The 18,404-nt window shown below is 51.5% G+C and overlaps 2 protein-coding genes across 8 annotated transcripts in view; both read right to left on the reverse strand.

Annotated features, from left to right (window-relative positions):
- Window positions 1-258: 258 nt before the first annotated feature.
- On the reverse strand, window positions 259-8,892 carry MRPS23 (mitochondrial ribosomal protein S23). The gene is made up of 5 exons (XM_026517418.3): window positions 4,600-8,892; window positions 3,872-4,042; window positions 1,374-1,451; window positions 1,044-1,170; window positions 259-635 (listed from the first exon to the last, which is right to left on the reverse strand). The coding sequence occupies exons 1-5, from the start codon at window positions 4,641-4,643 to the stop codon at window positions 483-485; spliced, it is 573 nt and encodes a 190-aa protein (XP_026373203.1). The 5' UTR covers window positions 4,644-8,892; the 3' UTR covers window positions 259-482.
- Window positions 8,893-14,011: 5,119 nt separating this feature from the next.
- The window catches only part of CUEDC1 (CUE domain containing 1), an 80,792-nt gene continuing 76,399 nt past the window's right edge, over window positions 14,012-18,404 (reverse strand). For all 7 annotated transcript variants that reach the window (XM_057317936.1, XM_057317935.1, XM_057317941.1 and 4 more), the window contains 2 exons: window positions 18,038-18,108; window positions 14,012-15,751 (listed from right to left, as the gene is read on the reverse strand). In XM_057317936.1, the coding sequence (XP_057173919.1) occupies window positions 18,041-18,108 (68 nt within the window). In that variant the 3' untranslated portion in view covers window positions 14,012-15,751; window positions 18,038-18,040. The remainder of the gene's footprint in view (window positions 15,752-18,037; window positions 18,109-18,404) is intronic.

Genomic DNA, 18,404 nt, shown 5'->3' on the forward strand with positions numbered 1-18,404 from the left:
CTCTCAAGTTCAAGATCAATAGCTCTACAGCAAAATGTAAAGATTTTCTGCAGACACAGACAGTTGGCCCAGGGGACACACCATATGCACAAGTAAAAGCCTGACGGAGCCAGAAAAGAGAAAAGATACGCGAGAATCAAATATAGCCAACCCACATGTTAACACAGAAATCCAAGCAGACCTACTCAGCACGGGTCCCATTCAAACCATACTTATAAAGGTTTCTTCATGCTATTTACAATTTTAAAGTAAATTTACTTTACAAGCAGCCAGGGAATGCTTTATTTAATACCGTCCTCACATAAAAGTTCATTCAAACCATGAAACTGAGCTTTATGACAACCTAGAAATAGGAACTAAAAGAAGGCAAACATAATGCCTTAGAGATCGGGAAACATTTACACAGTTCAACTGTTAAAAACAGTTCAACATTCATCTAGTGAATACAGTCTGGCTGTCAGTATACACGGTATACAAGTTCTTCAGGGAGGGGAGAGGTCTCTCGGCGGTTCTTCACATGTCTCCAAACGCCGGTCCTGTGGAACTTCCGGCAGAGGCTGGTTTTCTTCCAATACCGCTTGGGGTTTGACACCCGTGGGTTCAGATTCCCAGGAAACAGGACTACCTTCCTTTTGCTTCAAAGACCAGACATAAATACATCACACAGATGTTGTCATTTTCACTCCACTGACTGGCTGAAGCTCTATGACAAAGCTGCTATCACGGGGTCAAAATGTAACATTAATATCCCAGATCAAATTCTATTATAACAAGCAATACACATGATAAAAATCTCTAGAGAATAATAATTTCAAAAGCCCTAATGACAACTCATTTGCTCCAAGTAGCAGTCACTATCACAAAATTTTAGTGTGTGTACACACTTTTTTTTTTTCTTTAATTTCAGTATATTTCATCTACCAGTATTTGACCTGGTGTTCAAGGACATAAGCCAAGGGTGGATAAGGAAAACCAAGCCTTCCTTTAACTTCTAACAAACAGACAACTAACCCTAATAACAATTTTAATTACAAAATACTCACAGTCCTTGCTTCTCCTACTCTTCTCAAAATGACACCTGCTGCCAATAAAGCCTTCCCTGTTTCCGCAAATAACTTCTCTTCATCTGTTTCTCCAAGTTTCTGTAGCTCAATGTACTTCTCCACAAACCTGGAATTCCAAGCAGTCGCACCTAAGGTCTGTATATTTAGAGTCATGAAGACATGCTGTTACGCAGAACCAAGCATTCCCTTCACATGTCTTCCTATAGGAATGGCTTTTTCCTCCAGTGGAATTCAACAAAACTCCTCAAACCGACAACTAAATTCCTTAAAAAACAAAAAAACTAACCCAGGACTCGTAAAATAGCTTACTGTTGACAGGTAGACTTGAAGTTTGGATTGAACAGATCAAAAGCTTTCTGACCAGATCCATAGGCTGAATAAAATTTCCTAGAAAATATAAACAACACAATATAAATCTCTGTTTACAGATCATGGCCAAGAACAGAGTAAAGAAAAACCACTAGGCCAAACATAAGCTACTTTTTTTGTTTTTTTTTTTAATAAGTAGTGCATGCACATGGGAAACATGCCAAACATTACAAAAAGGTATCCAATGAAAAGTTAACATTCCTGCTCATCTCTGCCCCCAACTCCCCAGTTCCCTCCCAGGAAGCAACACTAACCAGTTTCTTGGGTATCCATTCAAAAATATTCTAACATACAAGTATATATGTATCTATCACTCCTTATCCCCAGCCTCACAGTTTAACTCCAAGGACAGAAAACACTATTGTACATCCTGCGTCTTCTACTTAATAGCTCATAGAGATCATTTCAAGTCAGTGAACCTAGATTGTTTCCAATCCTTTGCTCCTTTAGACAGAGCTGCAACGATTAACTTAATCAGTATTTCTTAGTACACTGTGCAAATGAGTCTGGAATAAATTCATAAAAATCGTATTACTAGCTCAAGGTGTGTGCATTTGTAATATGGCCTTCCAAACTGTCAAATGCTTCCCAAAGTAGCTGTGCCAATTTACGCTCACACCAGTAATGTATGAGAGTGTCTATTTCCCCATACCTGGGCCAAATTCTATTTCCCAACTTTTTGTTGTCAATTTGACAGGTGAAAAATTATAACTTGTTATACTTTTGCCTTTTCTTATGAAGTTGACTAGACATCTTTTCATGTTTAAAAGCAAACTGAATTTCCTTTTCTGTGGCCTGTCCATGTTCTTTGCCTTCCATTTGGTAGGTTTTTTCTACTGATTTATAAGTAAACTTTATAGCAGTATAAATAGGAAATTAGCCCTCTATCATACTGGTTGCAAAAATTTTTCCCCCAATATGTTGGCTGACTTTTGATTCTGCTTGTGGTACTTTTTTGGGGGCAGAAAATTTTAATATTTTCCTTTATGGCTTCTGGGTCTCATGTTATACTTAAAAAGGTCTTTATCACTCAGATTATTTTTAAAATTCTCCCATGTTTTCTTCTAGTACTTATATGCTTTCATTTTTTACATTTAGGTTTTCATATGTCTGGAATTCATTTTGTTGCTTTAAGTTCTTCAAAATATTAAAAACACTAAAAAGAAGCCAAAAAAAAAAAAAGGTTCAAAAAATTAAATGCAAGGTATTATTATTTTGACATTAACAGTAATAAAAGGGAGCAGTAAAATATTACACATTCTCCAATGACCTATCACCTAGCTCCTGCTATCCACACAGCAGAAGCACAAATGATTTTTTTTTTTTTTTTTTTTTTTTTGGAGAAAGTTAGCACGAGCAGGAGGAGCAGGAGAGAGAGGAGAGAGAATCCCAAGCAGACTCCTCGTGGTAGAGCCTGATGCAGGGTTCAATCCCAGGACCCTGAGATCATAACCTGAGTCAAAATCTTGACTGATTAAGACACCCAGACGCACCCACAAATGATTTTAATGTATAAATCCCGACCAAGTGCATGCCATGAGCCTACCCAGAAAAGCACTCACAAAGTATTTAATGCCCCCAAAGATCTCGGGTGCTACCCTGAAAATTTCCAAGTAGAGCAAGAATATACTTGTTCTCCTATCTCACAGAGTCTTGGGGCCCGGGGGGGGGGGGGGGATTCCTCAAATCAAAGGGACCTAGACCTCAAATGAGAATATAATGACTTCATAAATTATTTTTTTACATCCGAAAATAGAGAAAAGAGTAAGGGGACAGGGGCACCTGGGTGGCGCAGTCGGCTGAGCATCTAACTCGTGATTTTGGCTCAGTTCACAGCCTCAGGGTTGTAAAATCGAGCCTTGCCTGGGGCTCCATGCTCCCTCTGCCCTCCCCCTGTGCTCTCGTGTGTGCGTGCGTGCTCTTTTTCTCTCACTCAAATTTAAAAAAAAGAAAAAGAAGGAATATGTATTACCCTGAATAAGGTACAACCTCTGATCTTAATATATAAGAAAAAAGAATCATACAAAATTTAAGTACTAAAAACTGACATCAGTATTAGAGGGAAAGAGCTCTGCCACTGAACTCCCGGTGAGCTGACCTCCTTGAGCCTCACAGTCTTCCGGAATAAAATGAAGACAACATACCCATCTTGTAGGGTAGAGTAAGGCCTGAGTTAGGGAATGTTTTTTAAGAGCTCAGCATACTGCTAACAGATGCACAGAAACCGGTAGCTATAATTGCAATTATCAGTCCATTGCTGGGCTCCAGATTCTACTTCCCAGAACTTGTTACTGATTCCCTAAGTTGGTAGATACACAAGACCTTCTCCACAGGGCAAGCCCTGGCTCGACTCCTATTACAGTTTACCAGACTGCTAGGTAAATCTTTTCTTCTGAAGTTTTGCTGCCTCCTGTCCACCATGTGGGCTTTGTACTCACGCTCTAATCCGATCCTCGGGGTACAAGATGTCCTGGATGGCAGCTTTGGCTTTGCCATATCGCAAGCGGGGCCTTCGGAAGACCGGCTCTCTCAGCGGGGGAAAGGCATTATATATGTCAAACCAGAGGGGCTTCTCATTCAACACCCCAGCCCGCATCAGGTCCCGAGTCCTTAAGGAAGGAAAAGTAACGAAGGTCAATCAGTTACAACAGCCTGTCTAAGCCCCTGAATCAGTCTAGTCACAGCCTGGCGCATCAGTGGGATCACGGAGTCCACAAGACAGAACCGGAAGAAGACCAGAGCAGGGGTGTTCCCCACCTACAGTTAACATATTTCCATATTCCAAACCAACCTAACAAAGCTCAGGGGTTAAGTCCTATTTTTTCATGTGCGTCCCACCCCCCTCGCCCCATCCCGGTCGCATCGAAGAAAATACAAAGACGACCCAGCCGGGCCCATCATCATCTTCCCTCCTTCCTCTTCCTAGAGAACTCCACTCCGGCAGGGGAGAGGAGCAATCCTGAACGGGAAAGATACGTTCAAGGAATGGTGTCGTCAAGCACACCTATTCAGAGACAGGAGAGCACGAAAGGGCCTCACCCGGCTCTGACTCCCGCACTCCGGAGAATGCCTCGCCCTGCTCTGACCCGCCCAGACAGAGCGTGAGCTCTCGAGAGCCCCCATCCGGAGGACGTACCCTCAGCCCACCCCGGCTCCGAGCACGCACCGCGAAAAAACGCTCCCCACAGTCTCCAGCCGGCTCCTCGCCATGGCTAGCGCCTCGGACGCTCACGGCCAGGGGCTACCGGAAGCGGAAGCGCCAGCGGCAGGCGAAATGGGCGTAGGCTGCTGGCCGAGCCAAGGATCGCGGCGCTCTCTGCGCAGCAGCAGCCGGAGAGCCGAGCCAGGCAGAAGCAAAGGATGGGCCGAACTGGCGCGACCCTCGGCCCCCGGCCGGTTCAGACGGGAGCACTCGATAGCCGAACAGAAAGGGAGGGAGCGGGCCAGAGCCGGGCAGAAGCAATAAATGACCGATCTAGAGGAGGGATTCACGCTGGCGCTTGCGTTACCCTTTCTGGCCTTGCGGAGCCAACCCCAGTGAAGAAGGTGGGGCGGCGCGGAGCGAAGATGATGGGGTGGAAGGAGGGAGGCGCAGCCTACGTCCGGGGAGCTATCCAGGCCGGGACACACGTTAAGGCAGAAATGACAGGTCACAGCGGGGCAAGGCCCGGACTGCGCCTTATCTTACTTGGAGCCACAGACCCCGCAGAAGGAAACCGAGGCCGAGGACGGGCAGGCACAAGCCCAAGGTCACACTAGAGCCCGAGCCTCCGTCCTCCGTGCCCTGCGGTGCAGCGCGCCCCGGGAGTCCGTTGGCCCGGGAGCGCCTCCTGCATCCGCTGAACTTGGGATGCTGCCGGCAACTAGTGCTTTCTCCGCGGAGCCGTCGCGGGCTCGCTCGTCCTTGGAGCTGGAAAAGCGAAAGTGAACAGAACAAATTCCGAGACCGAGACTCAAAAATCTGCGTAAAGTAACCTCTCAGAGTGACCTTTTGGTCCAAGAATCATACTTCGGGTAGAGTACCCCAGAGAAATCAAAGCGCAATTTCAGGAGGATATTCGTGCAGGGATCGTCATTGCAGCGTTGCAGTGGGGGAAAAAGTCCAATGGAAAGTGATGGTTCATATAATCCTATGCAATCCTATGCAGCTATTACAATGAACAAGTCTGTCCCTATGTATTTACCTACATGCATGCCCATGACTTCTGGTTAAATGAAAAAGGTAGTTGCAGAGAAACATTTTAGTGGGATCCTAACCTGTTTAAAGAAAAAAGAAAACACCTTTATTTGTGATTGAAGATAGAAACTATGTGGAAGGCACACAAGATTGTAAACATTGGTTATCTCCAGGGAGACTGCAAGAGAAGAGAGAATTTTTTTTTTCTTTGTATATCCCTCAGAATTTGACCTGTAAAGAGTTTTTATTCATATTTGAACTTTTTAATCCGATGAAATGTTTTGAATCCCATACACACAAAACAGCTCCTGGGAGCCCTTTACCATCTTTGTCAGCCAGAAAGAGCAGCAAGTCATCCCAGAGCCCTCCCACTCTATGGGAGGCTGGTAAGGAGGCGGGAAGTAATGTTTGAGGAGCAGTTACTGCTTGTGTGTGTTATCTTGGAATCCACACACCTACCCAGAGGGTAGCTATTATTAGCCTTTATTATAGATGAGAAAGTGAGGGGGGGTGAAGTAACTTGTCAGATAAGTGAGTGACAGAGCCAGGCTTCCAGCACGGCCTGGGCCCTTTCCAGAACCCACAACCCACCTTACGGGTGCCTCAAGCTGAAGAGGGCTAGACCTATGGAGGTGGGACAAAGCTGGCCCAGAGCTAGGGGCCAGGTGATTGGAGGAGGCCCAGGGCTAAACTAAGAGGTGGGTTTCACCATTGCCACAGGGCCCTGTGACACAGGGACAAGAGAACACAGTTCTGGCTGCTGGGCCAAGTGTAGAGATTCCAATCTCCCAGGCCTAGGAAGGTCTGGAAGACTCTGCGCTAGGGAGAGCAAACATGCTCCCAGCTAAATATAGTCTTCCCAGCCTCATAACAAGTTTCTAATTCTGTCCAAGTCAGAGCTAGCTGCCAGCCCGACCACAGACACACTTCCCTTCTCCCACTCGGGCCTGCCCCCCCAGGCCACTGCAGTTACCACTGGTGAAGAAGTAAAGGGTTTATTCCACAATCAGAGAGGAGAGCCAAGAACCCAAACCCTCAATAGGGGAGGAATTGCAAGGTGGGAATTTGTCCTTTAGATCTTCTTAGGAAAGTTCCTTCCTCTTCTGAGCCTTTTAAGTTTCCCCTCCAGCATCCTATTTAATACCTCTGTGACTGAGACAGGGGAATGCTGGTGGGGAGATAGGAGGACCATGGGGATGTGGCAGCAAGATGAATCAGGAACCTCTGAGCCTGCAGCAGGAAGTGTGCGCCCCAGGGAGCATTCATTCATGAAAGGGAAGAAGCTGTCCGGCAGCTGGGGGCAGGGAACTGGACCTTAGAGGCTTCTGTCTTTTCACCAGGACCTCTCAAGGCTGCAAGGGGCTGACGCACTCATGCCAAGCACTACACCAGGAATCTGGATTGTCTTGTTCAATCGTCCAGCTACCTGATGCCACAGGTAATGTCCTGGCAATCTTACGCAGAAGGAAAGAGAACTTCTAAGCTCTCCAAAAGGCCATATTCCTTCCACTACACTGCTCGACCCCTGGAGATGTGCCCAGTGAATAGTGTCGACTATCTGTGTGACTTGCTGCAAGAGGAAAAGCCTCCATTCGTGTAAAGCCCGAATCATAGCAGCCGGCTCTTAGTGCTTCTGATACGTGACAAGTCTCATGGCAGTCACAGCATCGCTGCTGCTCTTGGGACCTGTAACCCACCGACTGCCACCTGGGACCGCAGCATTCTGGCATTTCATCAATTGCCTTCTTGTTTTATTTTCTTGTTAAATGATCCATTCCTCTTGCAAGCATTTAAGCACTGATCTGACCCTCTGCTGAGTCCTGGAGAAGCTTGACTGTCCAGTGGGGGAGACAGAGAAGCAAATTCGTAATGGATAAGTTATGTGCTGAATAGCGTGTGGATTACAGGATTACGGCTAGGGCAGCCATAACGAAGTAGCACAGACCAGATGGCCTCAACACCGGAAATGTATTTTCTCACAGTTCTGGAGACCGGAAGTCCGAGATCAGCTTGGCAGGGCTGATTGCTCCTGAGGCCTCTCTCCTTGGCCTGCAGGCGGCTACCCTGCGTCCGCACGTGGTCTTCCCTCTGTGTCTGTGTCCTCTTCTTACGACACCAGTCATATTGGATCTGGGCCCAACCTAATGGCCTCATTTTAACTTCAATATCTCTTTAAAGACGATCTCCTAACGCAGTCACATCCTGAGGTACTGGGGGTCGGGGGTTCAACATAGGAATTTTGGAGGGACACTGTCCAGCCCCATAATGTTGATAAGTATTTATGCCGAAGAGCTTCCGTCCGCCCAGCCAGATCCACACCGACTCTGTGCTCTTCTTCACCCTACTCTGTTCCCTAGAACGCTGACTTCTGTGGACCTCACTCCCCAGCCCTGTGCTTCCAGCCAGCGTCCAGTTAGTACCACCAGTGGGAGGCACAGGCAGGGGAATGGAAGGAAGGGAAAGAGTGAAGTCAGTCTTGGCTTATTCGCTTAGCATAAAACACAGTTCCATCTGTGTTGTTGTAAATGGCAAGATTTCATTCTTTTTGATGACTGAGTAATATTCCGTGTGCGTGTGTGTGTGTGTGTGTGTGTGTGTGTGTGTGTTTACACCACATCTTTTTTTTTTTTAAGATTTTATTTATTTATTTGAAAGAAAGAGAGAGCACAGCATGGGGAGGGGCAGAGGGAGAGGGAGAAGCAGACTCCCTGCTGAGAAGGGAGCCCGACACAAGGCTCCATCCCAGGACCCCGAGATCATGACCTGAGCCGAAGGCAGATGCTTAACTGACTGAGCCACGCAAGTGCCCCCCACATCTTCTTTATCTATTCATCAGTCGATGGACATTTGGGTTCTTTCCATAATTTGGCTATTGTCCATAGTGCTGCTAGAAACATGGGCGTGCACGTGCCCTTTTGAATCAGCATGTTTGTATCCTTTGGATAAATAGCCAGTAGTGCAGTTGCTGGGTCGGAGGGTAGCTCTATTTTTAACTTCTTGAGAAGCCTCCATGCTGTTTCCCAGAGTGGCTGCCCCAGCCTGCATTCCCACCGACAGAGCAGGAGGGTTCTCAAAGGGCGGCCTCTTCACACAGAGCTCTCTCCCCCGGTTCAGGTCCCTGTTCCCTCCCTCACCCCTGCAGGCCTAGATTCAGCAAACTGCGCCCCTCTGTCACTAGCGAAGGCTCTAGGCCATCCTTTGTGGCTTCCCTACACTCTGCCCACATCTTTATGAAGAGTGCCCTTATTTATGTAGTGCCTGGAAGTGTGTCAGACAAAAAGAGAAAAAGCACCCCCACTAGCAGAACGGCCTTGGTAAGTAAAAATCCCAGCACATTGACAAAGTCATTAATACTGCTACTCACCTTTGGCAGAGAGCCAGGGTCAGGGAGAAATTAGCTGCTTGCCTTAAAAAGGGGGGAAAACCATAGTATTGAATAGTATATATTCAATACGAAGTACTGGGACCAGAAGGATAAAAAACAAGGAGGGAAGTGTTCAAGGAGGAGGCAGGAGTGCCATCTCCCTCCGCCAGGCTCTCTCCTGGGCCAGCACGCTCCTCAGAGGCCCACACCTCCCCTTCCTTTCAAGAGTCAGCCAGGAGGGCACTCGAGCCCCCGGCACACACTCTGCCAGACTCTGCACCACCCCCCCAAGCTTCTCCCTCTCAAAAAGTGGTGTTGTGACTCTGTTTACTTGTCTGAGTCTCTGCCTGGCCTCTCTGAGAGCAGGAACTGGGTCTCTTATCTCTACCTCCCCAAACCCAGCTTGCTGCTTGGCCCGGAGCTGACTCTCAGAGTTTGCTAATGAACAACATGGATGAATAAAGCCAAGTTAGGACAAATGAGGACGGAGCCATTCCAGCCCTCCTTCCTGGAGGCCTTCGTCAGATAAACTCTGGGTGTACGCGCAAAAGCTGTGGTTGAACGGAGATAGTCCTTCACCCCACCACGAACCTGGTCATTTCCAGTTCTGGCTATCCTCTGTGCTTCACTGACAGATACGTTTTACAAACCTCTGGGGCCTCAGCTTTGTTATCTGCAAAATGGGCATAATCGCAGCACCCATCATATCACCTTGTTGTGAGGAGTCAATGCCTTCAGAGTATTAAAACCGTGCCTAGGGTATAGGGTCGATAAATAAGAGTGATGATGATAATGTTTTCTGACCATTCCACATTTAAGAGCAATGAATCACGATTTATTAAATCACACCTAACAGTGTGCAAAGCGTGTTCACACGGCTGCACGTCCATTTTTTCAGCAAACAGTCTTGCCCTCAACACGAATCCAGTTCAAGCAGAGGAAAGAGAAGCACTTTATGCCTCTCCCCACTCTGTATCACCATGGCTCCTTTCACGGCCAAGGGAACAGGAGCCTGCTGGGCCCAAAGCAACCATCTGGCCTTTTATTACTGGAATTAAAGGCCAATCGCAATCACTCTGGAGCTTTTCCAGCTGAGGATGCGACCCTTGAAGGCAGATGTTTCAGGCTGGTGTGGGCCCCTCTTTTCTTGTGGAAGACAGAGCAATTCCATCCTTAATGTGCACCTGAACCTCCCAAGATCTTGGAAAATGCAGATCCTGCCTCGGAAGGTCTGGGGTGAGGACCCAGACTCTGAATTTCGATCTCCCAAGTTGATGGCAGTGCTGCAAATCTGCAGGCAGGCCAGCCGACTAGAACCGACCTGAACTGACCGGCCCACGTCTGCCCAGGACTCTCCCAGCTTCAGCATCGAGACCCTCAGATCTGAGGAACGCTTAGGCGGGGAAAACCAGGACAGTCGTCGGTCCCTGTGTCCACAGCACACTTTGAGTAGCAAGGACGTAGCCAGCTGAGTTTGTGCTGAGCTCTGCAGCCCCTCACTCGGGAGTCCCTGGAATAATCCTCTTGACCTGATAAAGAACTGACTCTTTAATCTCTAGAAATGACAGGGTAGCTGCTGGTTTTGTGGGGCCTAAAGCTTATGTAATCTTAGTGGCTCTTTTAAGGGAAAAAGAAGTACAAAAATATCTTTGTTGTGCAAAATTTGCAAAACGTATCACCATGCAAATAGAGTAAATTCCCTTCTGTCTGTTTGGTCTCTGGCCAAGCAGGTGCTCACTTCCTTCTGAGGGAACGGTGTTGGCCGCTCCCTGGCCAATTCTGAGAGAGGCCAGCAGGTGGCAGCCGATTTACACAGCCCTCCGCAACCCCCGCCAGGCCCCCGCCCATCTCCAGAAATTTCTAAATCTTCCTCCAGCTGGCCTAGCCAGCTAATCCAACAAATTAATCTGTGCTGTGATAATGGGCAAAGGAGTTCACGTGCTTCTCTCTAAATAGCATATTTTCCATTTAATGGAAATGCTAAGAGGTTGTTTTTAAAACCAAATAAAGAGCGCTAATAGGTGAGTTCCAGGCACACTGTTGGAATCACACATCACTATGGAGATGTTTTTAATCAGGAGACCTCTCTGTGCTCACCAGATTGCATCTATGGAGGGCTTCTAGGAGGTCTTATCACCTGTTCCTCCACCCCAATATATAGCTTAGTGTTTAGGTACCAACTTGGGGGTTCGGCTGCCTGGGTAGTCAGTACTATCACTTACTGAGGGTCATGTTGAGTAAGGACCTTAACATCTCTGTGCCTCAGTTTTCTGATCTGTGAAATGGGAGTGATAATACCGATTTCATACACTAGTTGTGGGGATTAGTTAAAATAATGTATATAAAGCACCCCAGAAACGTTGCATACAGTAAGCACTCAATAAGCAGCTATCATCTTCATCATCCCATGCCTTGCCTGCCTTCTGCCTTCTTCAAACCACATTCTCCGTCTTTCCTCCAACCTCAGCCCCCTACCAGCTGCCTCAAGAGAACAGAGCAGGGTTGAGCCCCCAGCATGGTAATACCCAGGCCAGTTCTGGGCACAGCCTTCTCCAGCCCCATGATCTCTTTGCCCGTTGGGGGTAAGCCCTGGAGACACAAAAGCACACAAAGCGGGAGGGGCGCTGGCTGGACCAGGACTCCAGATCGCCCCGCTCAGCACTTCTGCAGGAGGTAAATTTCCAAGCACCACTTCATGGATACCAGGAGCCCACCATCTGCAGGTGAGCCTGGCATGCGAGGGCAGACAGATAAGGGGGTCGTCTGGCCCAGCCTGACTCCCTCGTTGATCCTAGCAGGACGCTGTGCCACATGGAGGGACTCATCATGGAGCCAAGGCTTCATCCACTGCATCCTCACCTTCCTGCTGGATCTGGGAAGCTCTCTCTGCCTTCTCCCCCCATGTCCCGTTGCTGGTTAGTCACCTTCAGTCGGCTACACTAAGAGGCAAAAGGGTGAATGGTTCTCAAACTTTGCTGCATATTAGAACCACCTGAGCTTTTGCAATCCGATTCCCGATGTCCAATCTGAATCCCAAACCAATGAAATCAGAATCTTTTGACAATGAGACCCAAATTTCCGAAATAATTGCAATACGGAGTGCCTGGCTGGGGTGAGTCAGAAGAGCATGCAACTCTTGATCTCGGGGTCGGGTTCGAGCCCTGTGTTGGGTGTGGAGATTACTAGATAAGAAAAGAGAAAAGAAGTAATTCCGACGTACAGCAAGTTTGAGAACCAGTGCTCTAGAGTGGTGTTTCTCCAGCCTCAGTGTGCATTCAAGTCACCTGCAGAGTTTATTAAAATGGACAATCTAGTCCAGGAGGTCTAGGGTAGACCCTGAAATTCTGTGTTTCCATCAAGCTCCAGATGATACAAATGTTACATAGCACAGATTTTGAGTAGTAAGGTTGTAGCACTGCGCTTCTCAAACTTGGCATGCGGCAGAATCATCTGGAGGGCTTGTTAAAACATACTCGCAGTTTCAGATTCAGCAGATCTGGAGGAGGGCCCCTGGGGACGCCGGTGCTGTGGACGCAGGAGTCCACCGTGAGCAGCAGGGGTGGAGAGCAGAGAACAGCGCTTTTGCAGTCGGGCAGCCCGGGGCCCTGTTTCTGGCTTCACACCTTGCTAGCTCTGTAATCTTGCCAGTTCCTTAATCTTTCTCAGTAGTCATTTCATCATCCCTAAAGTGGCCATTCTTGGGTAAGATTAATTGAGCTAGTATGAAACACCTACCAGACTTCCCAGCGTGCCGGTCCTCAAACTTGATTGCAAATTTAAATTACCTGAGGAGCGTTAAAATAAATCACTCCATGGTTGTTGATTTAATTGGTTTGGGGTACTGAGCATCAGGATTTTTTTTTTTTTTTTTTTTTTTTTAAGCACTCAGGTAATTCTGTGCGGCCAGTACTAGGTAGTGGCCTGGCTCTGTGTCTCCCAAACACAAGATCAGCTTGCTGGGCTAAACTCCCGGAGTCTCTGACGCGGTATGTCTGGGCCAGGGCTGAGAATTGGCCTTCCTAACAAGCCCCCAGGTGTTGGTACTCTGCTCTGGGGCCTACACACCTATCAGTAGCAAATGCATAGGGCCAGGGCGCCCCGCTGGCTCAGTCGGTAGAGCATGTGATTCTGGATCTCTGGGTTGTAAGGTCAAGCCCCACATTGGGTATAGAGTTACTTAAAAATAAAATCTTAAAAAAAATGCACAGAGTAGGGTTAGGTTAAAGAAGTAGTTTGGTTTGCCCACCTGCAAACTGTATGTGTGGAGAACATCACCAGCTGCCCCCCTCGGTCTGACTGCTGCTGAGAGAGAACCTCTTTCTAAAAGGAGGGCAGGAGGGACCCACATTGTTCCTCTGGACACCGTGCTCAACTGTGGCATTGGCGGAAGAACGGTGGCCTTGGCCTGCGTGACTGGGAACCCAGAAACCAGATGTGTGGGTGGAAGCCACAAGGAGACCTTTGGGCTCAACACAAGGAAGAACTTTTTACCCTTGAGAACTGCCGTCTGGAAAGGGCACTGGCTCTCTTTTGGGGGTGAGTTCCCTGGCATGGGGGGTAGGCCGGCAGAGCTGCGACCTGGGGGAAAGCTGGAGGGACTTGCAGGGAGGGAAGATCTCTGCCCGCCTTTGAAGTCTGACATTGCACATCCCTGAGGCTTCCCCTCAGCGTTATTCCAGAAGTTTCTGTTTATTTGGGGAAGTGACAGGCTGGAGCTTTCCCGACAGACTGCCTTTCCCTCCTGGTGTTTTCCTTCGCCTGTCAGCTAGCGGTTTACTTTCCCAGGACAAATAGGAGCACGCCTGCGCTTAGCAAAGCCAGCAGGTCGGGGAGGTTGCTGTGCGGGTAGCAGGTGGCACCCAGAGTGCGCTGCGGTGAGGACTGAGCCCTGGGGGCCTTGCACACGCTACGGGTTAACCAGTTAACGGGGGTGGGAGGATGGCGAGGCAGGTGGCCCTCAGGAGTGACGGGGGCTCTGGGGGCCAAACCCTGCCCAGGGCAAGAAGAGAAGAGAAGGGTCCAGCCCACACCGCCGGCCAAATCAGAGCACCAAGAGAACACCAAGTCTTTATTACAGGAATTCCTATGAAACAGCTCCAAGAAAAAAACCCACACATAGGAGAAAAACAGCTAACAAAGCAACACACACAGACTGGGGTCTGGGGCTGCCCGCCATGCGCCGGGAGAGGTCCGGGCCACAGCCCAGAGGCCTCTCCTCGGCCTCCGGGGCCAGACGGTCTGGAGCTCGGGCTGGCGGCCCGGGGGCTCCGGGGGGGGGGGCGGACACCACGGGCCAGGTCGCAGGGAGCAGCGGGGGGCGGGCGGCCCCGCGCCAGCGCTCCAGGCCCCGCGCAGCCGCCAAACTTGGTCGGGCTCCGCCTCGGCGGCGCGTCCCGACTCCCCAGCCTCCGAGTGGGCCCGCGCCTACGCGGAACGGGGTGCGATCGCGCCCGCCACGCCCTCATTATCTCGGGGTGACGTGCGGCCACCAGGCCCGGCGAAGGCCGGGCTCCCACTCCCCACCTCCCCACCCCGCGCGGTTGGGCTGGCGGATTCCCCACTGCGGGGGAGGGGACGACCCCTCGTGCCTGCCCAGGCCCCCGGCTCTCCGGAGAGGTCAGCGCGTTCCCGTCTTGGAGGCGGGCCGGAGAGACTGGGCCAGCCGCCCTCCCCCTGGCAGTGGTTGGTGCCGGCTAAGGCTTGTAGAACCGGAGTGTGCTCCTCACATCCTTCGCCCTCTTGCTCTTGGCAAGACGCACCCAGCAAGCCCTTCCGCCCCAGGCGCCCCGCCCGGGCTGGCAGCCTCAAGCCCTTGCTCCGCAGTCCTGCACTTTCTCAAGGGTCACCTCAGAACCTGCTGCTGCCCACCCTTAGTGACAGCAGGACTTCCACTCGGAGCCCCCCACCCCACCCCCGTGAACCCCCACTGTTGCGTGACTGCAGGGTCCCATCCAGAACTGGCTTTTGTCGTCTGCCACAGTCAAGAATACCCCTGCTGAGCCAGGGTCCTCCAGCTCCAGGGCGGCCACCCTCCCCATCCCTGCTGGGGGCCCGTGCCAACCCCTAACAGAGGCAGCTGGAGGGGCCCTGGCAGGGTGGTCAGGAGACAGCTCTCTGCAATGGCCCGTTGCTCCTCAGAGGGGGCCCGAGTGACTGCCCAGCGCTCTCCCACCCAGGGCTCTGTCCAGGGGTTGTAGCAAGGCTCCACGGCCCTGGGGAAAGGCTGAGATGCAGGAAGCCACGGGGATAAAGGGCCCCAGGTGCCCAGAAGGGAGCTGGGGATGGGGATGGGGGTCAGGCATTGTCTGTGGCCCAGAAGACGAGATGGGGAAAGGAGGGGGCAGGGGCTCACCTTCCAGGGCTTCACCATCCAGTCCTTTTGGGTACTCCGACCTTTGCCTTTCTTCTGGGATTTTTTTAAGAAGGCAACAGGGGATTGGGGTGGGGTGGGGTGGGGGACGGTGGTGGTGGTTCCTGCATTTCCACTCGTTGCCCATAGACCGGCCTGGCTACAAAAGGGGCTAGGATTGGCTGCTGCCCCTAGGGCCCCAGGTCCTTCCTCCAGTCACAGCACGAAACTCCAAAGTTCTAAGTCGCATGGAAAGTGGCAGTGACAGTGGCAGTGGCGGGGCCGGACCGTGGCTGAAGAATCACCAGGCTTCAGTCCTCGGCGCCATCTGTCCGGCGGCAGCGGGGCCCTTCAGCTGGGGGCCGGTTTGGCTCTCCAGCCGCCTCCACCAGGTCAGACCATCTCCAGCAAGGAGGAACCGCTCACATCTGGTAGGGAAAAAGAGTTGAAAGAAGTCTTTTTCAATGGGGCCCAGTGGTCTTGTCAGGGGTCCCTGCAGAGATGGCTTTAGGCAGAAGGTCCCAAAGACAGGCGCCCTCTCCTTCTTCCAGGGACTCTATGACAGCCCTGGAACTCTGCCTGAGGTCATGTCCCGCCCTCTAACTCCAAGCTCCTGGAACAGCAAGAGCACAGCATCTGGCAGCTAGAGACAGGAGTGGGGGCTGCAATTCCAGGTGGAAGCCAGTGTACAGGAAGGGCTCAGAGGTGGGGAAGTGGCCAGCCCGTTCTAAGATGCAGCGGGAGCCGGCTCCTGTTCACAGGAGCTGCAGAAAATACACTGGGGTCAGAATTTGGTGGGCCCCACACACTAGGCCAAGTTCACAAGCCTTCACTGGAGTGACTGCAGGGTCCCATCCGGAACTGGCTTTTGTTTTCTACCACAGTCAAGAATATCCCTGCCTAGCCAGGGTCCTCCAGCTCCGGGGCGGCCACCCTCCAACAGCAAGGAAGAAAGGGCAGAAGAGCGGTGTCCTGGTGACGGGTGAACAGTCGGGGCAGTGAAGACATGAGCAGCTGTGAGCCCGGCGAGGCGAGTCGGCCAGAGGAGGAGAGGAGAAATGAAATGGGGGAAGTCCAGAGAAGATGCCGTCTGGATTCCAGTGACTTCAGACCCAGGCCTGGACAGACCTGATCATGGGCACAGCTAGGATGCAGAGTGGATGTGAAGCAACTGCTTGGGAGGGAGGGTCTGAGTTAGGGGCCCACTGCACAGAGGTCTTGCTGTTGCTGTGAAAGAGGGTGGCGAACTGCCAGAGAGTGGGAGCGAGAGAGTCAAGGGCAGAGCTGCCGGGAGAGCTGGGACTGAGGGACTGGGAGGAGCACTGGGAGGAGTATGGAGAATAAACGGCAGATAGGAAGAAGGCCCAGGACTCCTGGGCCACAGGAACAGGGGTGGGCAGGTAGCGGTTTCAAGAAAGACCGTGGGCATGGCATGCAGAAGGGAGCACCAGAGAATGCAGAACGGAAGGACCTGGACCTGGGGTGACCTTCCTGAGTCAATCTGGGGGTGGTGGGAGGGCTGCCAGCCTGCAACGGGTGAAAGAGGATGCCACTTTTTCGCAAGTTGGGCAATTAAGGAAAATAGTGAAACCTCTTGGTTTTTAAGATGGGGAGGAGGAGATGGAGGGTGTAGACTTGAGAAAGGAGCTGGAAAGGGAAAAGCTGGATGACTTGGGAGAGAAATAATGACGGCAAGGTCCTAATGTGGGGGGAGGCTTTGGGGCAGACACATTTTCCTAGGGGGGCGGTGGAAAGGGGAGGGAATGGCAGCAACGGAGTGGGAGTGGGGCACTTCACGCCAGCTCGCTATATTGGGGCATCCCGGGCCAGCGGGAATCGAGGGTGCCCCTCCGCGCCTGAGGATGGCCCGAGCTTACGCATCGTGGGGGATGTGGGAGGCAGTCGGCTAGAAGTGGTGTGAAGGCCCGCCGCCCAGGCTGGTTGACCCACCTCCATGACAACCATCCTGAGGGCAGCAAGCCATTTCTTCATAGTATGAGACAGGGCCACACCCGCCACACCACCCGCTCCGCTGGGGAAAGCCCTATAGATGCTGGCCACTGGGACCAGGACGGCGGCTGGGGGAAGGGTGGGCGGGCCACCTCCTGATGGGGAAGGGGGCCGGGACAGGGACCAGGTTCTACCGAGCCCCGGAGGGGATGCGGACATTCCCTGGTTCGCCCCCAGGGATGCACAGGAGAAAAGGAGGAGAAGCAGCCTGAGGGCTCAGGGCTCCAGCCAGCAACAGAGCTGCCTGGAGGGAAACTGTCTCTTCACGTGGTTGCCGCAGATCCTACACCACCCAACCCAAGCAGGCAATGGACAGCTCTGCGTGGGCACGGCTGTGCGGAGGCCACTTCGAGTTTTCCGAAGTCGTCCCCTTACTGTGCTGCGTGTGTCCTGAACTGTCTTTCAAATGGGCTGTCAACTATCAAGGTCAAAGCTGACCTTTTCCCCCTTGTTCCCAAGACCTGGCACAGGCAGGTGTGATTACTTTGCTAAATGAATAACCAAAAAAAAAAGGAAACACAAAAGACTGGTTTCCGTGCAGAAGACCATGTCCCCGCCACAAAGGCAAGGGAAGAAAACCGCGATCTGTGCCATCTGCTTGCCTGAGCCCAATGCCTCTGGATCCCTGGGAAGACCCCTGGGGTACGGGGCATGGCAGGCCCAGCCTCGGGCAGTCCCTGAGCAGCTGTGGCCCCAGGCCTTACCTCTTACTGTCCTTCCCTTAGGGCTTCCTCCACCTTGGGCACCTCCTGTCGCCGTCCCCGGAAGTCTTCATCTGAAAAGCAGAGAGAAGTTGCCTCACGCTCCACTGTGCAGGGCCTCATCAGGTGTGTCCCTGGGGCTGGCCGAGAGAGCTGACGCTACGACCTCCGCCCCCTCGCTTGCCTGGGACACGTGCTGATCCTGGGGTGGGGTGGGGTGGGGACGTGCGGGCATGCTGAGAGGCACCAGGGCACAGTGTGGGGTTAGGACGCCTGGCTGCTGGCCTGGCTCCATCACTGAGCTCGGCAAGTTCTCTCCTCAGCTTCTTCATCTGCACAATGGGTGGGGAAGTGGTCCCCTCTATATGGC

Source organism: Ursus arctos, unplaced genomic scaffold (assembly GCF_023065955.2).
Source record: "Ursus arctos isolate Adak ecotype North America unplaced genomic scaffold, UrsArc2.0 scaffold_24, whole genome shotgun sequence".
In the NCBI taxonomy this organism is placed as follows: domain Eukaryota; kingdom Metazoa; phylum Chordata; class Mammalia; order Carnivora; family Ursidae; genus Ursus; species Ursus arctos.